This window comes from Cephus cinctus, unplaced genomic scaffold (genome assembly GCF_000341935.2).
Source record: "Cephus cinctus unplaced genomic scaffold, Ccin1 Ccin1_scaffold0123, whole genome shotgun sequence".
NCBI classification, from domain to species: Eukaryota; Metazoa; Arthropoda; class Insecta; order Hymenoptera; family Cephidae; genus Cephus; species Cephus cinctus.
The window spans coordinates 898,026-915,401 of NW_014332857.1; the positions used below are offsets into that span (position 1 = coordinate 898,026).

The 17,376-nt window shown below is 40.6% G+C and overlaps 1 protein-coding gene and 2 long non-coding RNA genes across 3 annotated transcripts in view; 2 read left to right on the plus strand and 1 right to left on the minus strand.

Annotated features, from left to right (window-relative positions):
• The first annotated feature begins 1,406 nt into the window (after window positions 1-1,406).
• Window positions 1,407-4,349, plus strand: LOC107275193. The gene is made up of 6 exons (XR_001539658.2): window positions 1,407-2,085; window positions 2,254-2,611; window positions 2,739-3,152; window positions 3,503-3,570; window positions 3,681-4,064; window positions 4,232-4,349. It is a non-coding gene; the product is annotated as an uncharacterized LOC107275193 (long non-coding RNA).
• A 388-nt stretch (window positions 4,350-4,737) lies between these two features.
• Window positions 4,738-8,876, minus strand: LOC107275192. Its single transcript, XR_001539657.2, has 3 exons — window positions 8,745-8,876; window positions 8,284-8,479; window positions 4,738-4,855 (listed from the first exon to the last, which is right to left on the minus strand). It is a non-coding gene; the product is annotated as an uncharacterized LOC107275192 (long non-coding RNA).
• LOC107275191 (retinal homeobox protein Rx1) overlaps window positions 5,096-17,376 on the plus strand; it is a 21,591-nt gene continuing 9,310 nt past the window's right edge. The window contains exons 1-2 of the mRNA XM_015755050.2: window positions 5,096-5,752; window positions 13,085-13,320. Of these exons, the coding sequence (XP_015610536.1) occupies window positions 5,578-5,752; window positions 13,085-13,320 (411 nt within the window). The 5' untranslated portion in view covers window positions 5,096-5,577. The remainder of the gene's footprint in view (window positions 5,753-13,084; window positions 13,321-17,376) is intronic.

Consider the following 17,376-nt stretch of genomic DNA (forward strand, 5'->3'; position numbering starts at 1 on the left):
AACGCCCCAAGCATCGTTCTCTCTTTTCCCATTCCATCCCCACCAATGCCAAGCCCCAGGGTAGGCAAGCGGACGAGGACGCACCGCTCTGGTGGCGGTTGAAAGAACCAATTTTGCCCTAATAGAAAAATCCCCAGCGCCGAACCCAATTTATAAACCCGCAAACATGGCTGGCCCGCGCGCTCGCGCACTCCCGCCGACCCGCCAACCTGAATCCCTGCACAACAGCCAACATCGAATTTATAAAACGTCGCTATAGGGCTCGCGATTTTACGACGTCTCTTCGAACGTGTCGGCTCGTACCAACCACTCGACGTGGAAAACTGTATTCTTACCTCGAGAGGCGCTTACATTATTCCAACAATTTTTATCTTTGTTCGATGGAAGCCAAACTTGAATCAGCGAGACGATTGCACACCTGTGAAAATTAGTTTTATACACAAAAAAATTGAAGAAAATTTAATTATCAGTCTTGTATTAAAAATTGTGTGGATATTGTAAATACCGGATGATCTGCGCATATAATTTTTTTTTAATACGTGATACGTCACGTAATAAAAAAATATTTCATTGTTTCATCTTTGAACTGGATTAAAATGAAAGCAGAATGGACACATGGTTCGAAAAGGGTACTCGGTAACGTTACAAAGGTATCCAAGGGAGATAAGTACTTGGTAAGTTGTAGGACAGATTTTGAACTCTGCTTAGGTCAGCATATGCACTCAGCAGGAAGCAAACGGTCCATCTGCAACGATCCGATTGACGATAAAGGGTTTTCTGTAATCGATTTCAAATGTGATAACGTTAGAAGAGTGGTAGAGTTATAAGGAGGCAGGAGCCTCCGCATTGTACAAGGAGCACACTTATACAGTAAAATATAATAAAAGTACCATAACAAGATCCCTTCTCTCGAGAGCAATGATTTTTTCGTTACGCTTTTAATCGCAACCGAATCCCATCGGCTGGACTCGTCCCGTAGTTTATTTAATGGCGCCCTGGGCATCGGTAAACACGGGTTAGCGAATTGGCCCCAAGGCGAAACCAAATGATAGTTAACGTACCGCTAAACGCCATTGGAGGACGCGCACCCCGGGTCCCGTTTTCTCGTATATTGCGAGCACGAGGGGCTGAAATTTAATTTTGTGCTTTTTGTCCTGTGCCAAATCGTTCCACGACCAAACAGGGGTTGACGCCGGTTATACGTTCCATGTAACAACCAGCCGTAGCGCGTAAGTTTGATACATCGTCACAAGAAACGTTCGATGTACATACCATAACCCGTAACTTGAAATCGAGTAAAAAATTGATCTACAATAAAATTTCATCTTCCACAAGAGGCCTGATACTCTTTGACAATATAAACAATGGTATTCAACCTAGTATAAAGTATGGTTAAGTAAATTTTCTTACCTTTTATAAGAAACACAGAATTCCGTTCTCGAGATAAGTTCGTAAGAAAGTGTCATGTCGCGCGATCTAGCGACAGACGTTCGAAACACAAGTCAATTCCGATCGCAACGAAGGAACGTGCGATTTGCGAACTCGTCGTGCCTGCCGGCGTATTAGCTCACGTGGTGGCGTTAATACGTGTAGCTTTGAGCTTGTGCAAGAGCAGGAGCCATACTAAATTGACGAGTTGCCGTTCATTCCTGCGCCTCGGTACAACTACGATGGTTGACTTGATGAAATCATGCCGCGAGAATTAAACGGGGATACCCTGGGTGTGTGTCGGGAGGAGCAGGAGACGGCGCTGAGGTTCCAATTGGCAGGAGCAAGACAACGGTAGGAGTTGACTGCAGTGTATACACAGTTAATTAAGCTGGAGTACCATGCCAGAGGTGCAAGAAGGAGGATTACTGGATGTGAGGAAGATTGTGATACGAGGAAAGAGAGAGAGAGAGGACGGAGCGAACGATTACGTGAGTGTAAGAGAGACGAAGAGTGGTGGAATGGGAATCTAGTAAGGAATTGAGAGAGAAAGAGAGAGATAGGAGAAAGTGAGGTTGTGCAAGTGGAATAACCTATAGTGCACCTGGTGCAACGAGTGCGATAGGGACGAGCGATTCTCTGCTGTCGGCTGCAAAGGTAATTTGCTCTATAGATGTGTAGACTCAGTGGTTCTCTGGCAAATGCTCACATTGCGGATGCTACCTGAGTGATGATATATAAAAGAATTTTCTTTACACGGTATCTCACCGTGGCGCTGCTGGTATTATCAAGAGATTTTTATTATCTTTTTCTTTTCTCTCAAAGTAAACTGGATGTGGGAAAGATTCTTCAGCCGGAGTGTACGCACGTATTGTGCGACCAATGGGATTCACTGAGGATTCAAAATCGGACTGAAATACTTCTCTTCAATTGGCACGGGTCTACTGGAGTATGAACCTCTTCGTGAAAGCGACAGGTTAGGCTTGTACGAAACAAATGGATTAGGCGACGGAAATCTCGCTACGTCCTCTCGAATCTACGCGGGACCACACGCTGTGAGTTTTCCCCAAACTTGTCAAGAATTACCTGAAATTTCAATGGGGGTAACAATGTCGAATCACCACCCGTGGCTGCTCTCTCTATACACCAGAGATCACGGGACACCGTAAACAAGGATTAAACCGTTTGTACCTACGTCTCTTTCTAGAAATATCCTATAGATATACGTTCGCTATGACGGATACTTGAAAATCTTATATTCTTCTTGTGAAGTATCTCCATTCGCACCTACAGCTATGTTATTCCCGCAGGGAGCCTGGAAAAAAATTGGGCCGGATTTTCATTCAGTGAATGCCGACGAACCACAGAAATTAGACTTATCTACTGAGATCATTCAAATAGAAGAGGTGCTCCCAGCTGCCGGAAAATAAGGCACGACCATCTTGTTCGCTGGATCGTCTGCTGAATGGCTTTTTTGTACTCTTGTCAGATTTGCAAACAGTTTTGAATTTCGAGCGTGCTGCTCTTTTCCACGTTGACCCTGGACGGACGTTATTCCATTGTCAAGGAGCCATTGGCTACTGTGTTACATCAGTGCAGCATCCATAGTGAATGACTATAGCCTCCTGTAATTCGATGGGTCATCCTGAATGAATGGATCAGGCAATAGTGCATCTGAGTGCTTTAAAAAAAATTATAATCATCGGTCAGACAAGGATATGAAGGTAAAAAACAATATTTTAAAATTCTTCGTACGTATGGAAATCGATAAAAGAAAGTACACTTATTTATAAGGTAGCTTATTCGACGAAATTGGTTACGGCCTTTTTCTCCTTCAAATCTCAACATCGAATCTGGCTCGTGTCCCGCCGAAAAAAAAGCTTTTAAGTTTTCGTCAAATCAGATCACGAGTTGCATTTAACCGGATCCCATTTAGTTGAGATAAAAATCTACCTAGGCGTGTCCCGGTTAGATTAGCGTATTATTTCGTACCTGCGCTTAAGTAGCTTCTTGGTTAGCATTAGTTTTTCGCAGTCTCATTTCTCGTCTGATCTTTTTCCTTTTTTATTTTTAGGATAATTTTCTATCCCGACTCGGACCGTCGCATAAATTATCTTTAGCTTCGAGAAAATGGAGCATCAGGTAAGCCCGGCCAGGGTGAGATTTTATTTTACGATACGAAGCTTTCACATGTTACTTCAATGTTTTTACATTTTTCGTTCTTTACTTAATACTTGGTATAATGTTTCTAGGTGCAATTGTCGTGGATAACAATGAACGGAGACTGGGCGCAGCGGATAAAAATTCATCCATAAAATTCAAAACGTATAATTTGCCTCGTTAGCGAGGATCGATTTTGACTGGCTACTGTGTCGTTACCGGCGGATATCTTTTGTGGTTAAGGTTTATGGGCGTGCACTTCCCCCTGGGCTAAAATGCCAAATGGTTACGACGATACATCCAGAGAAAATAGGGCTCTTTGTCATAGTCGTTCTCTTTTGAAATAGAGAATCGAAATGAAAGAAGAAATGGACTAGGAGGCATTGACAAAAAGAAGGAGCGTGTTTCCTTGCAACCTAAAAATGTGTAATAATACTCAACAATCAGTCTTACACAAATCACGCAGAATTTGATCGGTAATTATTATTCGATTAACAAGATCAAACGTGAAACTAGTAACAAAAATCAATTCCACAGCACAAAATACCAAAAAATTCTTTAATTTCCAAGCCTACGTATGGACATCCAAAAATATTTATTTAAACAGACCTCAGTGTATAAATATAAAAACCTTGTTTTACAGGTAAACCAAATACAAAGTTCCCGAACGTCAACAACTGTCTGTCAATTATAAGGGATGCCAGAATCCGCCGCAAGAATCAAGCGGTACCCGATGGCAATGTGGCATGATGATCTCACCCCAACGTGCTCTATCACAAAAGCCTAAACGCCCAGCAAACTTGGCTTCGACCACCCTTGAGACCTCGAATTAACCCCACCCTTCCAGCCGGAGCCAAGTTTCTCCACAGATAAAATTCTACGGCCTCAACTGGTCTGTAACCAGCTGACTGAGCACCCCTGACTCGCCATGTTCGCCAACTCGAACGGTCGTTGGTTCCCGTTTTACCAGCATAATTTCCTATTGGCTAAACGATAGCCACGCCTCCACCACTACGGCACAACCTACTCACGTCACTACGAAGTGCCGGCTGGTTCTGCTCCGAAAGCCAAAGCTACCGTTTCTACTGGCTAGTGTTTGCTGGCACGACGCACGCTGAAGGCGAAGACGCAACCACGCAGCCTGCGATCACGTAACCGACTAACAAACGCATATAAAAAATTCGCCGTCAACTATTTGCGCCATATAAAATCTTCGTCAAGACACACTTGTGACACCACGTGGAAGAAGACCCGGCATCGTTATCACCTGTGAACATTGAATCAACTTATTAGTGAACGAACCTGATAACTGGCATTATCCAAAACCGGAAGTACATTATCAATAGAACAGTGCTGACAATATCTCTGTGCATTAGTCACGTTAACGTGTTATCAGAAAATTTGACATACACTACCAGATAAAAAATTCCCGCCGGACGAAAGAAGAATCTTTGAAAAAAAAAAAAAAAAAAAAAAAAAAAAAAAAAAAAAAAAAAAAAAAAAAAAAAAAAAAAAAAAAAATATTTCACAAGTTCTCACAATTTGAACTCTGTGTGTTTTAAATCAAAGTATCTCGCCACTGTGATAAGCCCAAATAGCTAACGAGGTGAAAGGTGTGCATTTTTCGTTTGACGTTACAATTTTGTATTACCCGGTACGTAAGACGGAAGAAAAAAAAGCTATCCCCTTGGAGTAATGCAATTCAATGAGTACTCGATACGTCGATTTCAAAATGATACCTTGAGTTCGGTTTTTCCGGTATCTCAAAATTTTTCATAACTTTCATCCAAAAGGATAAATTTTTCTTTTTTACACCAAATCATACGCCTACTTCAGTGTCCCGTTACACCTTTTTTTCTCGTCGCACCTCCTCAAGGTAAATAAACCGGATATACGTATGCACCCGCGTCTCGTCGCCTGTAATCGTTTCTGTGATTAATGATTAATTGACGATACTACGTCTACGAGAAGACTGGCTTCCGTACAGCAATGGATTCGCAGCAGCTCGTAGAAACGGCATCGCAAAACAGTCAGGATATCATCCTACCAAAACCGGCGAGCAGCACACCCAGACACAGCATAGACGCCATTCTTGGGCTTCCGAGTAATAAAAGAAATCATCAAGAAATGGAAGACGGCGCACGAGACGTCCAAGAGAATACTGGTACATTAATATAGTCAATTATTAATTTTTCATAATTTAAAAAAATAGCATCCAACCAAGGTTACACCAAACCCAGGCTACTACCTACAATAATTATATAACAAAAATTCCATTAAAATCATTAGCCAACCTACGTTGTTCTCATTATCAGTGAAATAATTAATGACACACCTTAGCATATATCGGATACCGATAGGAATCGATTAATTAAAATTTTTCACAGATTTACCAGTCATACCCTGTCATATTATCTAACGCTCTTATACAATATTCACAATCCACCATAATGCGTATCTAATGATATCATCGCGATACCTCGATAAAGGCTAACGTGTCCAGCGTAGGAATAGCTAACTTGATATCTCATATGTGGGCCGCGGAGTGGAGCAGTATATCCCATATGAATCATACGGTACGAGGATAGTAAAAATAAATGTATAAAAACTCGCACGTGATACCAAAGTAACGTATCAACATCACGTGAAACGTACGAGCAATTCTGAAGGTTTTACCATATCGCAAAGATATAATATATAACGGGCTACATAATTAAACATAATCGATTGAAAGTAACAACGTCATTCGTAGAACAGACTGCTGTCGAATAAAATACCAATAAAAGCTATTTATACCAAAATTATATAAAAGACAAAAATTTTTAAATTACATCCAACACGTCAGCCGACGGACGGCACACGTATGTGAGTATGTGAAAATCCCGGCACGCGTCGTCCTACTCGGCGTCTGATATATTTACTACATACTGTATATATACAGTCATTCCCTAAATCCCAAAAGGGCTTAAGTCACCCTTGCATCTTGTTAGCGCAACGAGATTGACTGATCGGATTGACGAGTAAGAATGATCGTACACGGAATCAATTTTAATTCTAACGATACAATTAAAAAATAATTGCTATTGAAAAAGGTGTAATCGTTTGATAAATTATAAAAATCATATTGGTCGGTAAGACCTTTTTTTTTTGTGGATTACATAAAAAATAATTTTTTTTTATGCATACTTAGATCACAACGTAAAACTCGAAAATTTAGTATTTCTACGGCGTTACCATATACCCTATATCGTTGACTATACCTATATTCTACCAGGGCACACTAACCGTGCACGGTTTCCGTGTAATTGGAAAATCGTTATTATCGCCAGGATCTCCAAGCTCGGTATACCATGTTAGCGTCGCTAATTTGTCGTCGGAACTGAAAAACGGCCGTGCGCCGGACACTGTGGTAATCGCGTCTACGACACTGCAGAAAACAATTCCGTACACGAAACCAGTAAACGTATATACAATTAATGAATTTGCTGCTCATGATAAATTTGATAAAAATACAATTTTTTTTGGTTCTCCATAATGACTGAAGTAGTCGAATAAAAATAGTAATAATGAGAATAAAAATTAATATAATTAAATATAGTATATGTATAAACCGTTGCTAATTATTATTAATTGAAAAAAAAATCTGTTCGCCAGCCACAAATAATCTGTTGGTTAAATTCACTTGATCGGCAGAACACAATAAAATGCCGAGTCCCGTGTTCCAGATCCGACGCAACGGCGATACTTTTCAATTTGTTAAGCGCGTCTTCCCTTGAACGCTGGTAATTGGCAACTTTGTCCAATGGCATTATCGAGCGCATTAGATCCTCTAACTACACTGTATATTTCCACCCTCCCCGGAGAACACAGTCGCTTTCACCCTGACGTACACTCCGGCTGTATGTACCAGCAGCGACATAACCCCCATTGTAATTCCAGTTGGAGACTCGGTGGTTCTGCAGGAGGAGATTGAAAATACCGCAGGCCGTTAGGGCGCGTGTAATAAACTTTTCTCGAGCACGAGCGAGACCATAGTAATTAATGATAAACGGGAGAAGGAAGACAATTTAAAATTAACGGTGAAAGAAAGGAAAAAACAGACCAACTCGCATAGCCACGGCTTCCCATTGTCCAAACTCTCGTTAATACTTGACAGATCGTTTTGTATTGACAGATTATCGTAACTATAAAAGACGGCCTATAATTGCCTTCTAATTGTCCGCGTCTCTCATTAGCGTCCAAAAGTTCTCGACGGAACGCGAGGATGACGTGTCGGACAGAGAGCGCGGTGTTAAAAAGGCGAACTAACGCGAGCGAGACAGAGGGCGTGGAGGATAGAAAGAAATCGAAGTGGAAAAAAAAGTATGGATAGATTTAAAAAAAAAACGATTAAAAAGACACGAAATGCTTAACCAAGACCCAATCTTGTTCGACTAATCGAATTATCATTAATTATGATAGGGAGCAGGAGGAGGGAGAACGAAGGGGAGTTGTGGTGAGAGAATAAAAGGTAAAAGGCCAAGCTCGCTAATAAGCATAAAGAAAAATAGAGTAGAAAAAATATATAAAAAAAAGGGAACAACACAAGATAGAGAGATCGGAACGGCTTTAAGCCGGTCGCTTCTTAAGAGCTGAATTGACGTGTCTACTAATGGATCGCGCCTTCTTCCTCTCTCTTCCACCACCGCCACCTACCTTCTATGCATATCTTTTATTTTCTTCCTCGCATTCGTAATCTTAAAACAGAGCTAACAGCTCTGTTATCCCTGGCCAGTTCTTCTCTTTAGCTTCCAACGTTCTTCGTCGTTCGCTATCCCATCGCGACCGTTTCCCTTCTCTCAGGTTGATCAGCTGCATCAGCATCCACCTTGCGGTCTCGCTATCTTGATATCTTGAATAAATAAATATCTACAATTAAACCAAGCAGTCCTGTATACCGTGTACGCGTACGTAGCGTGCGTTGCGTTATCTCATGCGCGTTACAAAAATAATAAAAAGATAATATATCTATATATATATATTATATATAAAATTATATAGAAGCACCCTGTAGAAAAGGCAACCGGACACAAAATAACCAACTACACGTATACACGTAGACACAGGGTGCCTCGATCGCGTGACACAAGCACCGGTATACGAGCACAAGCAATTACCTGTAATTTCATACCCATTTATTGTGGATACGTTGTCTTTTCGACAATAAGTCACACTCACGAAGCGCCACCGTCGAATGATGGCAGACAGAAACGGATAGACAGATAGGGTTAGGGAGAGGGAGAGACACAGACCCTTTCGAATTAGTCGACTAGTGACTTTCTATTGATCCTAGTAGTTTTTCCTTTTTATTCTATTCCCATCCTCTTCGTGTATCTTTTGTCCCCCTTTCAGTCCATATTATCAACAGTGTCGCCGCTCGCGGCGTTCAGGACAACTACTCCAGCCTTGAACAATAAAACAGCCAATCGTACGTCGGTTTACTTCTATAACGAAATCGTCGTGAAAAATATTTCATTGATTACTAATTCTTTTTATAATACAAATTTTTCAATATATCAAACAAGATCAACGATACGAACAGTCCCGCAAGCACGTTTTACTGTTTAAAATGAAAATATACTTGCTAATCAATAATGAAATAGCCTATAGGAACTGTTATGTATGCGTGCAGAAAGTCTCGTTGGTAAGATGGCGGGGAGGAATGAAAATAAATAGGGCGACCGTAAGAAATCGGTCACGTTAAGGTATGTTGTGTATAGTAATAAACTTACAGATACCGAGTGATACTAAACACGTGTACGATAGTATAGCTTAATTCATAGACAGATTAGCAGAGTCGGCCTTATAATTATCGTGATTAATATTGACGCTCGGATAATTGAAAACGGGAATTTGCCAGATCCCCTACTCTTCCTTTTCCGGATTTATATGTGTTTATATATATAATCTGTAAAAGCATCTAGGTATATCTGTAATATGGAAATCCATATGTATATATAACGATACACTGGTATAACACTGGCAGCGGCTGTTTCTCATGTAACCCATAGTCGACACATTGCCAGGGCGCGATGTCAGTAGAGATATACCAATAAGCCCTGCACGCCATCAAACAATTAAATTATTAACCAGTACCGATAACGAGGCACGGGAACACTGATTACTATTATAATGAGCGTGCCCTGTCACGCGTACATGACGAAATTGCGAAGGTAAACAAATAACTGCAAATAATAAGCGCGAAAACCCTGGTCTACATAATGAGATCCCGTCTATCCGAGGGACGCGTGCGTTTTGCACTGACGTCTAAATAAATTTCGTTTTACATAATGCGATCCTAGCGATATGAATTCCAACAATATATATGTACACATATACAAAGCAGCAAAATAATTTTCTTAACAGACTATTTCAATAAAAAATTAGTAAGCTCAATTAAGTGAAACTTAATCGAGATGAAAAATGAAGATTCTGCATGGACCCAAGGCTTATGCAGCGGCCGCAGGGATCTTCGCGTCGCGACAATGAAACTTTATCCTTGTAAGATTGCGATGACAGGTTAAGAGCCTTTTCGACATACTTTTTGCTCTTAACATTTATTCCTTAACGCTTAATAACTAACGGCCTGCCTTGGGCCATAGTAATTTACACGCCTCAGTCTTATTGTAATCGGCTGACCTTAGTAGAGGTAATTAACTGTCTTTTTAATCAATCCGTGTATTTTAATCCAATTTTTTGTCATCAAACTATCACGCTATTGGTGCATATAGTGTGTACATGGGTCGCTGGGAAAATTAAATAGATAATTTTTTTGTCTTTCAGTGATACCATAAAAATAACGTTAAAATCAGAAAGCTAAGTTAGACCGTGGCAGAAGCGGACTTTGTGGGGGAAAACTTGTATGATGCAAAGTGGCCATTACTTGAGGGGGCGAGAGGGGAGGGTCGGGAGAGCGGCAGTAAGTGCGAGAAGGATGGCCGTGACTGGAGGGTATTACTGGAAGGAGAGAGATAAAAGATAAAGGAGGATAGTCCAAGGGAACAGCAGGATGAGGTGGATCCAAGAGAAGACAAATTCTGTAATCCTCTTTGGTCGGCGAGCTAAGCTCTCTGTGTGACGGCACACTTCTCTTTTTATATCTTCCCTCGTTTGCCTCTCCATCTTGTCTTGTCCTCCCACGCCACTCAAGAAAATTAGATTTCAAATCGACAGCTGCGCTCGAGAATGAGCTATGCCTGTGTACATGGGAGGGCCTGTAAAAAAAAAAATTCCATTACATTTTCACTGTTACGTATTTCGAAGATACGACAAAGAATATTATTAGACATTGATTGGTACGAGATGAAAAAAAAAAAAGTACCTTAAAATTTTTTAAAATTATTTTTATCCATGCCGAAACTCATCGGACACTAGATGCTTCACTTTTACCAATATCTCACGAACCCTTAATTAATAAGCTGCCAGCCAAGTTTAATCCGAGCAAGCTCGAACTTCTAGTAGACCCCTCCTGTATCCTGATACCAAAACCCCTTAGCTATACTACAAACCACCCATCCGGCTTGATATTTGCCAGGACTATTCACGAGATTGAATACGTCATGCATAGTGAGATGGGATTATGACGTGCTGAAGTTCACAGTTCAAAAATCATAAGACTACATCCCTTAACCCTGCGTAAAGCTATTCATAAGGGAAGTTGATGGATGCGATTCTGAGCCTGCATGTATATACGTATATTAGTTTTCTTTCTATACTTTTAATTAATCATAAAACCACTCTGTGTTCTTTACTCGTGGACCACTTATCGCTACAAGTCTTCAACTGCAGCTTACATGTGCACCGAGCATTATCAGGATTACCAGGAACTGTCTATACCAGAGATGAACTTGCTCTAAACCGATGAATTAAGATAACGCAACACTTTAGATTCTCAGCGTGGATCATCCCGGGAGTCTGATTACGAAGTGTCCAAGAATATACAAAGAATCGATTGAGATAAATTACCCTCATTCTTACAGGCAGTTCACGTGCTGCATCTAATAGCTAGTTTTATTTATAAACGTAAGCGTATACCTAAACAACATAAATAACTTTTTTCCCCAGAGAAGTACAAAAAACAGACCCATTCCGAACACGCGATCTCTGGAGGGGAAGAAAAAAGTCCCTAGATTCCTTAAGAAGGCGCCAAAGATTTGTCATCCATGGGTCCTTGTCATCCATGTTCCTTCTTCACGGCTCGACACGCGAACCGTATGATCCATAGGACTGGATGCTGAACGACGTGCAGTAGTACCACTCTCGGTTGATAAAGACAAATAAATTCCTTTGAGACACAACAGAGCGAAGCCCGTTTAATATAAATTCTCTTGTCGCGTTCAGCCCTTAACTCGATTAAATCCTTGGTGGAATCAAAAGGCTGCAGCCGCGTTCAGAAATTTATCAAAGATCAGTGTTGGCCCATTAGAGTCAGTGGCCAAGAGAACTCCAAGAGAGACTCGGTGGTACCACGGAGCGTCCGTCCATTACGTTATCTTTTCGTGTCAATCTCTTAAGTAGCTAGACTTGACTAGGACCCCTTTGCACCAATCCTGATACCATCTCGACCTTCTCACACGCCAGTTCCCCCCCTCTCTCTCTCTCTCTCTCTCTCTCGTTCCATCTACAAGAATACAGATATAGATATTCAGGAACGACCATTCCCTACCAAGTCTCATGTTCCTTACCACAATAGTCATATAGACAGGTTTGTGACGTAATTGTTCCGCAGAAGGATCCGTTGACGAATTTTATTTTGCCTGCCGGTTCATCCATGAAAATTGACTTCCAATAAAATTGTCCATTGACTCTTGATAGCGAGACGTCTTCCTCTTCATCTGAAATTTACAAGTCAATCAGTCGGATGTGTTATTATTCGTTTTAGATGATTCTTGCAGATTACCCTTTTTCCTTCCTTCCTTCCTTCCTTCCTTCCTTCCTTCCTGGATGGCTGGTCTGTACTCTTTTCCTGGTATGATAAAGCTTCTTTTATTATTACCAAGAGTGGCTGGCTGAAGTCAGCGCACTCCTGGGTTTGGCTCTGGGTATGGAGTGTTGCTGTTATACTGGCATTATTGATTGTTGTTGATAATTAGCCAGCACAGACGCGTCAATCACCATCCAAGGCAAGGTTATTAGGCTGTTGGTTAGCCAGGGAAGCTTTGGAGCTAGTTATACCTTCGCCGCATATAGCTTGTCTATAGAGCTACCCGATTACCTCCCACAATTCGATCTAATGCACTGCGCTACGATGCGAGAAGGTTAATTATGCAGTTAATGAGAGACTGATTATACTGACGGCTTGTCGAGGACAGTGAAGGAGATGAAACGCCATAGAACATTTTCGTAGTGTCTGTAAAGTGCGGTCTGACTGGTCTATTTGTATATTTATTTTCCATTTTTCTTTTTTCAAGGCCATTTACCTGATCGTGACGTAACGAGTTCTCTGTCCGATTTACAGGTGAAAACAGCTGTAATTCTACAGGCGGCGGAAGCGACGAGGAACTCGGTACCGGATGTGGCTCCGATGACATGAACGGTGGTAGCGGCAAGAAGAAACATCGTCGAAATAGAACAACATTTACAACGTACCAACTTCACGAGCTTGAGAGAGCCTTCGAGAAGTCACATTATCCGGATGTTTACTCGCGCGAAGAATTAGCCATGAAGGTGAATCTACCGGAAGTCCGTGTTCAAGTGAGTTTATAGAATTTGACGTTACGTTATGTCAGACTTGGAATCTCAATATTTCGTTTAGTTTTAAGAACGCCAAGGATATAAATAACTAGAGTACGTCATTTAAATTCATATCAGTGATGTTTATGACGTATATTTTATTTTGGCTCGCGTAGTGCCTATCGACTCATCTTTCAGATCAAATGTTATTCTGACATCGTATACGATTACTCACGATATCATTGGTCTATTAAATGTCTAGAAATAACTGTTCGCATCTTATCACGTAAATTCTCCTTTTTTTTTTCTTTCTTTCTATTCCTTTCTCATTCGATGACGCAACATGCGTGTGCCGAGGCAATGCGTTTACGAGACCCATGGTACACGTCGAACGGAACCATTATGTAAAATATTTTGTGCGTTCAGACATTATACATGCTACGTTAGATTTACGTCTCTATATACATATATATATATAAATAAAAGAAAAAATAGAATTTCGATTTAGTACAGTATAGATACTACCGTTTTAAAGGAGGTAATCTTATAGACATTTTTGTCTTATGATATAATTAGCTCTAGACAGACGAACTGTTAATTTACCAACGACCGAAAAGCTTCCGCAGGATCTGAAGAGTTCGAGCCTAGGTTAACCCATAATGCTCTCGTGCCAACAATCGTAACGACAATCGCTGGCTGACGCTGGTCGACGTATTAAACTAAATTAAATTAATTATGTGCGTGACAACGATAAAACCAGCCAGTCGCATGCGACGACGCATCGATTAGCCACGTCGCTAACCGCCCGTACAGCAATACAGGGCTCACTTATTCCGTCACTGAACATAGCCCGTAACCCTAAACGCTTTCCAGCCGCCATGTTTGATGACGCCTTCTACGTTAGTCAAGTGCACACTAACGTTACTATCAATCAAACTTACATAATTCTACTTAGGCTAACTCCAGGCTTATGAATTTAATTGTATTAATACTTTATTACATCTTTAAAGTGGTTCGTGAACCAATAGCGGAATTTTTTCCCTGAATTTTATCATCCTCTCAGCCGAGCCTCACGGTCGTTTATTTGATGCCGGATTTCTAATCCTCTAAGCCTATTACGTAAGAGAAAAGAACAGCGTGCTCGATATGGCGCGAGTGGGAAACCAGAGAGGCAGATCGAAAAGGGAGCTTCTGGTTTCATCATTTTTAATTGGTCACACGCGCCAATCCTGTCCATCCGATTCATCGAGGATGGTTGATCGAGCACCAGGCTCAATTGCGCCACTGGAAAAAAGAAACGTTATAAAGTGAATACCGAGATTGAAGTTTGCCAATCTTTTTTTTTTCAATATTAAAAAAAACAGCTGATTCAATCCATTACTTTTTCTCTCGTTCTCTCATATATTTCCCTTTCATGTAATAATTAACTCGTACAATCGTGACTGTGTATATGTGAAAAAGAAATGTGTCTTCTGCCAGTAACGATTAACCTAAATGCACTTGGTATTCGTAATCGGCTGGTGTCGATCACACATGGTTAATATCGACCCTGTCATTATCGTCACGAACAATTATTCTGATTTGATACGGTATTATGTACAAAATTAGAGACTCTGATCGATATCACTTTGTTACTCGAAGCAATTGACCTGTACAATATGAAAGCCATTTTGGAGTCTCTTATTTGTCACTCTTTTCCTTTCACGCCGATCAATGCGTAAGAGACCAATAATGGTAATTCAGCCCTGAAATAAAGCTAAGTGCTATTTCCTTTCTGTTTTACAAGGGTGAAAGCAAACCTCGCTGCGATCTATTATATTATAGGCCTATTGCCATGGCGCGTATTACCTCCGGTCACGCGATTCTGCATACCCACGTTCAAAAGTACGAAACGACGGTTAGTACGATGATTTCTCATTGGACGTATTTTCTTCTTCTTACATATAACTTTCCTTTATTCTTCGGTCAATTGGGTTTTCATGCTTCTTCGTGTGATGACGTAACGTGCAATTAGGAGATACCTAAAAAAGAAAAACAATTAGAAAACAATTCTGTGCAATATTTTTTCTACTTTTTACTTAGCCTTTGAGGTTATGTACGATCGACCAGTCATCATAATCGGAAGTTAATTGTTATTTGGACAATTTTGTCATTTGGTTTCGTTTATTATTTAAAGCAAATTCTACTCGTGTATTAGGTGTGTATCAGGGAGCATAGATTTCTATTGACAATCCGTAGATACAGTCGGTCATCCGTATTATTTTCACTCGCAGCTATCGGTCGAAATTTAAAACGACAAATCCAACAACAGTCACAAAAAGGATTTGATTGATTTTTCGCGGTGGCCCAAGCTAATTTGGAATCGGGAGATGAGTTCTTGCCCGCTCTCTCTCTCTCCTATACACTTTCCCAGACAATTGCCAATTGGACAAAACTCCAATTCGATTACGTAAATCCCTGCTACCACTCTCTCAGCTGTAAATATACATTTTAAAATGTCACAATTACGATTTCATTCAGATCTCATAATATTAACTTCTGAAATTATCAATTCTGTCATTTTAATAAACTCGATTATTCTCTTCGGTACACAAGCAGCGTATATCTGTATACACTATTATTTCATAGCAGCTGGTACAGCTACGTTCAAAATTTTCATCACAGTATTCTGTTACGAGCAAGGGACACTCGCGGTACAAAGTAAAATTGTAAAACCTTGAACAAAAGTTCCAGATTTCCCGTCGTTTAACAATTTTAAAAATATTACACATTCTTTTCTATGCTCGTTATAACTTGTCGCAGGGTGTATCACGCTTTTTCGAATTAGGCAGGGACGCCGACAGTACAGATTGTTTGATATTATTTACCAGTGACGTTTCCATGGTAACGCAACCCAACGGAAACGGAATCGCTATGCGCACCGGCAATTAGACTTTTCTAGTGTATACGTTATCCAAAGGTGAGGCCTGATTGGTCTATACAGTCGGTTCGAGAGGAATGAGAGAACTTAGGCTGGCGTCCTGGGTCAGGACGGCTTACGGACTGTTTACTGGAGCGTTTAATTCGGTTTTATTGGAGTTAAATCATGACTGTTACTGTCGACGAGCCCGGCACGAATTACAGGTGACTGCCTAGTTATACGTATATGGGGGTGTCAAATTAGTCACGCACACTTTCCACATCAGCCATCAGGGGTAGCCATAGCGACCGGCGAAAATATCCAGACTATTTCGTATACCTGCATACACACCCATAGATAATTGCCGTCGGTAGTGAATAAGCCATTTAAAACTAAGGGTAGTTTTATTTTTTACTAGAATCATCTAGAGTACATTATATATAAAAAAAAAGTATAGTATCAGTGACTAGAGTCAAATTTTGTCATACGACCCAGCAGTTAGTAGTTGGGAAAAAAAAAAGAATTTAGGGTAGTAAATGTTCCGTGAGAGTGAACAGGAGACAAAATAGTAAATAATATATATATACACGTATTGGAGGATCTGAACTACGTACAAGGGATATGTAGTTTAGGTCCCCGTGGTCATTCATGCGTGGACCATAAGCTTACTGCCCTCAGTAATAACACTAACATATGAGGGACTAGGCCGATAGGATTTGGTGAGAATTTTTGCACAAGGCTCATTCGAAGTCGTTTGATACCAAGATATAAATCAAATTAATGTACCTTCAGGCGGGATCATATAAGAAATAAATTGTATCTGATATACCAATTTACAAGCATACCAATTTTTGTGAGGTTTCTCGAAAGGGGGTTTATTTCCATATGTTGTTCGATGACAGGCATATAAATTTTCCTTGTAAAAGACAACATTAAATTTTCATAGTATTTTCGTTAAAAAAAAAAAAAAAAATCTTGTAACCAACAAAGATGAAGAAAAGTGCCACTTAATCAGGATTCTTTCTATATTTCCGTTTCCTTTTCCATTTCTTTTTATTCACCCCTCGCCATCCCCTATCACCAAAAACTCCGGGATTCCGGATGAAGACGTTATTACGTAAGAGGAGGCGCGCGCGCGCTATCCCTGCCCCCTTCTTTGCCACCGCGCCCGCCCCCCC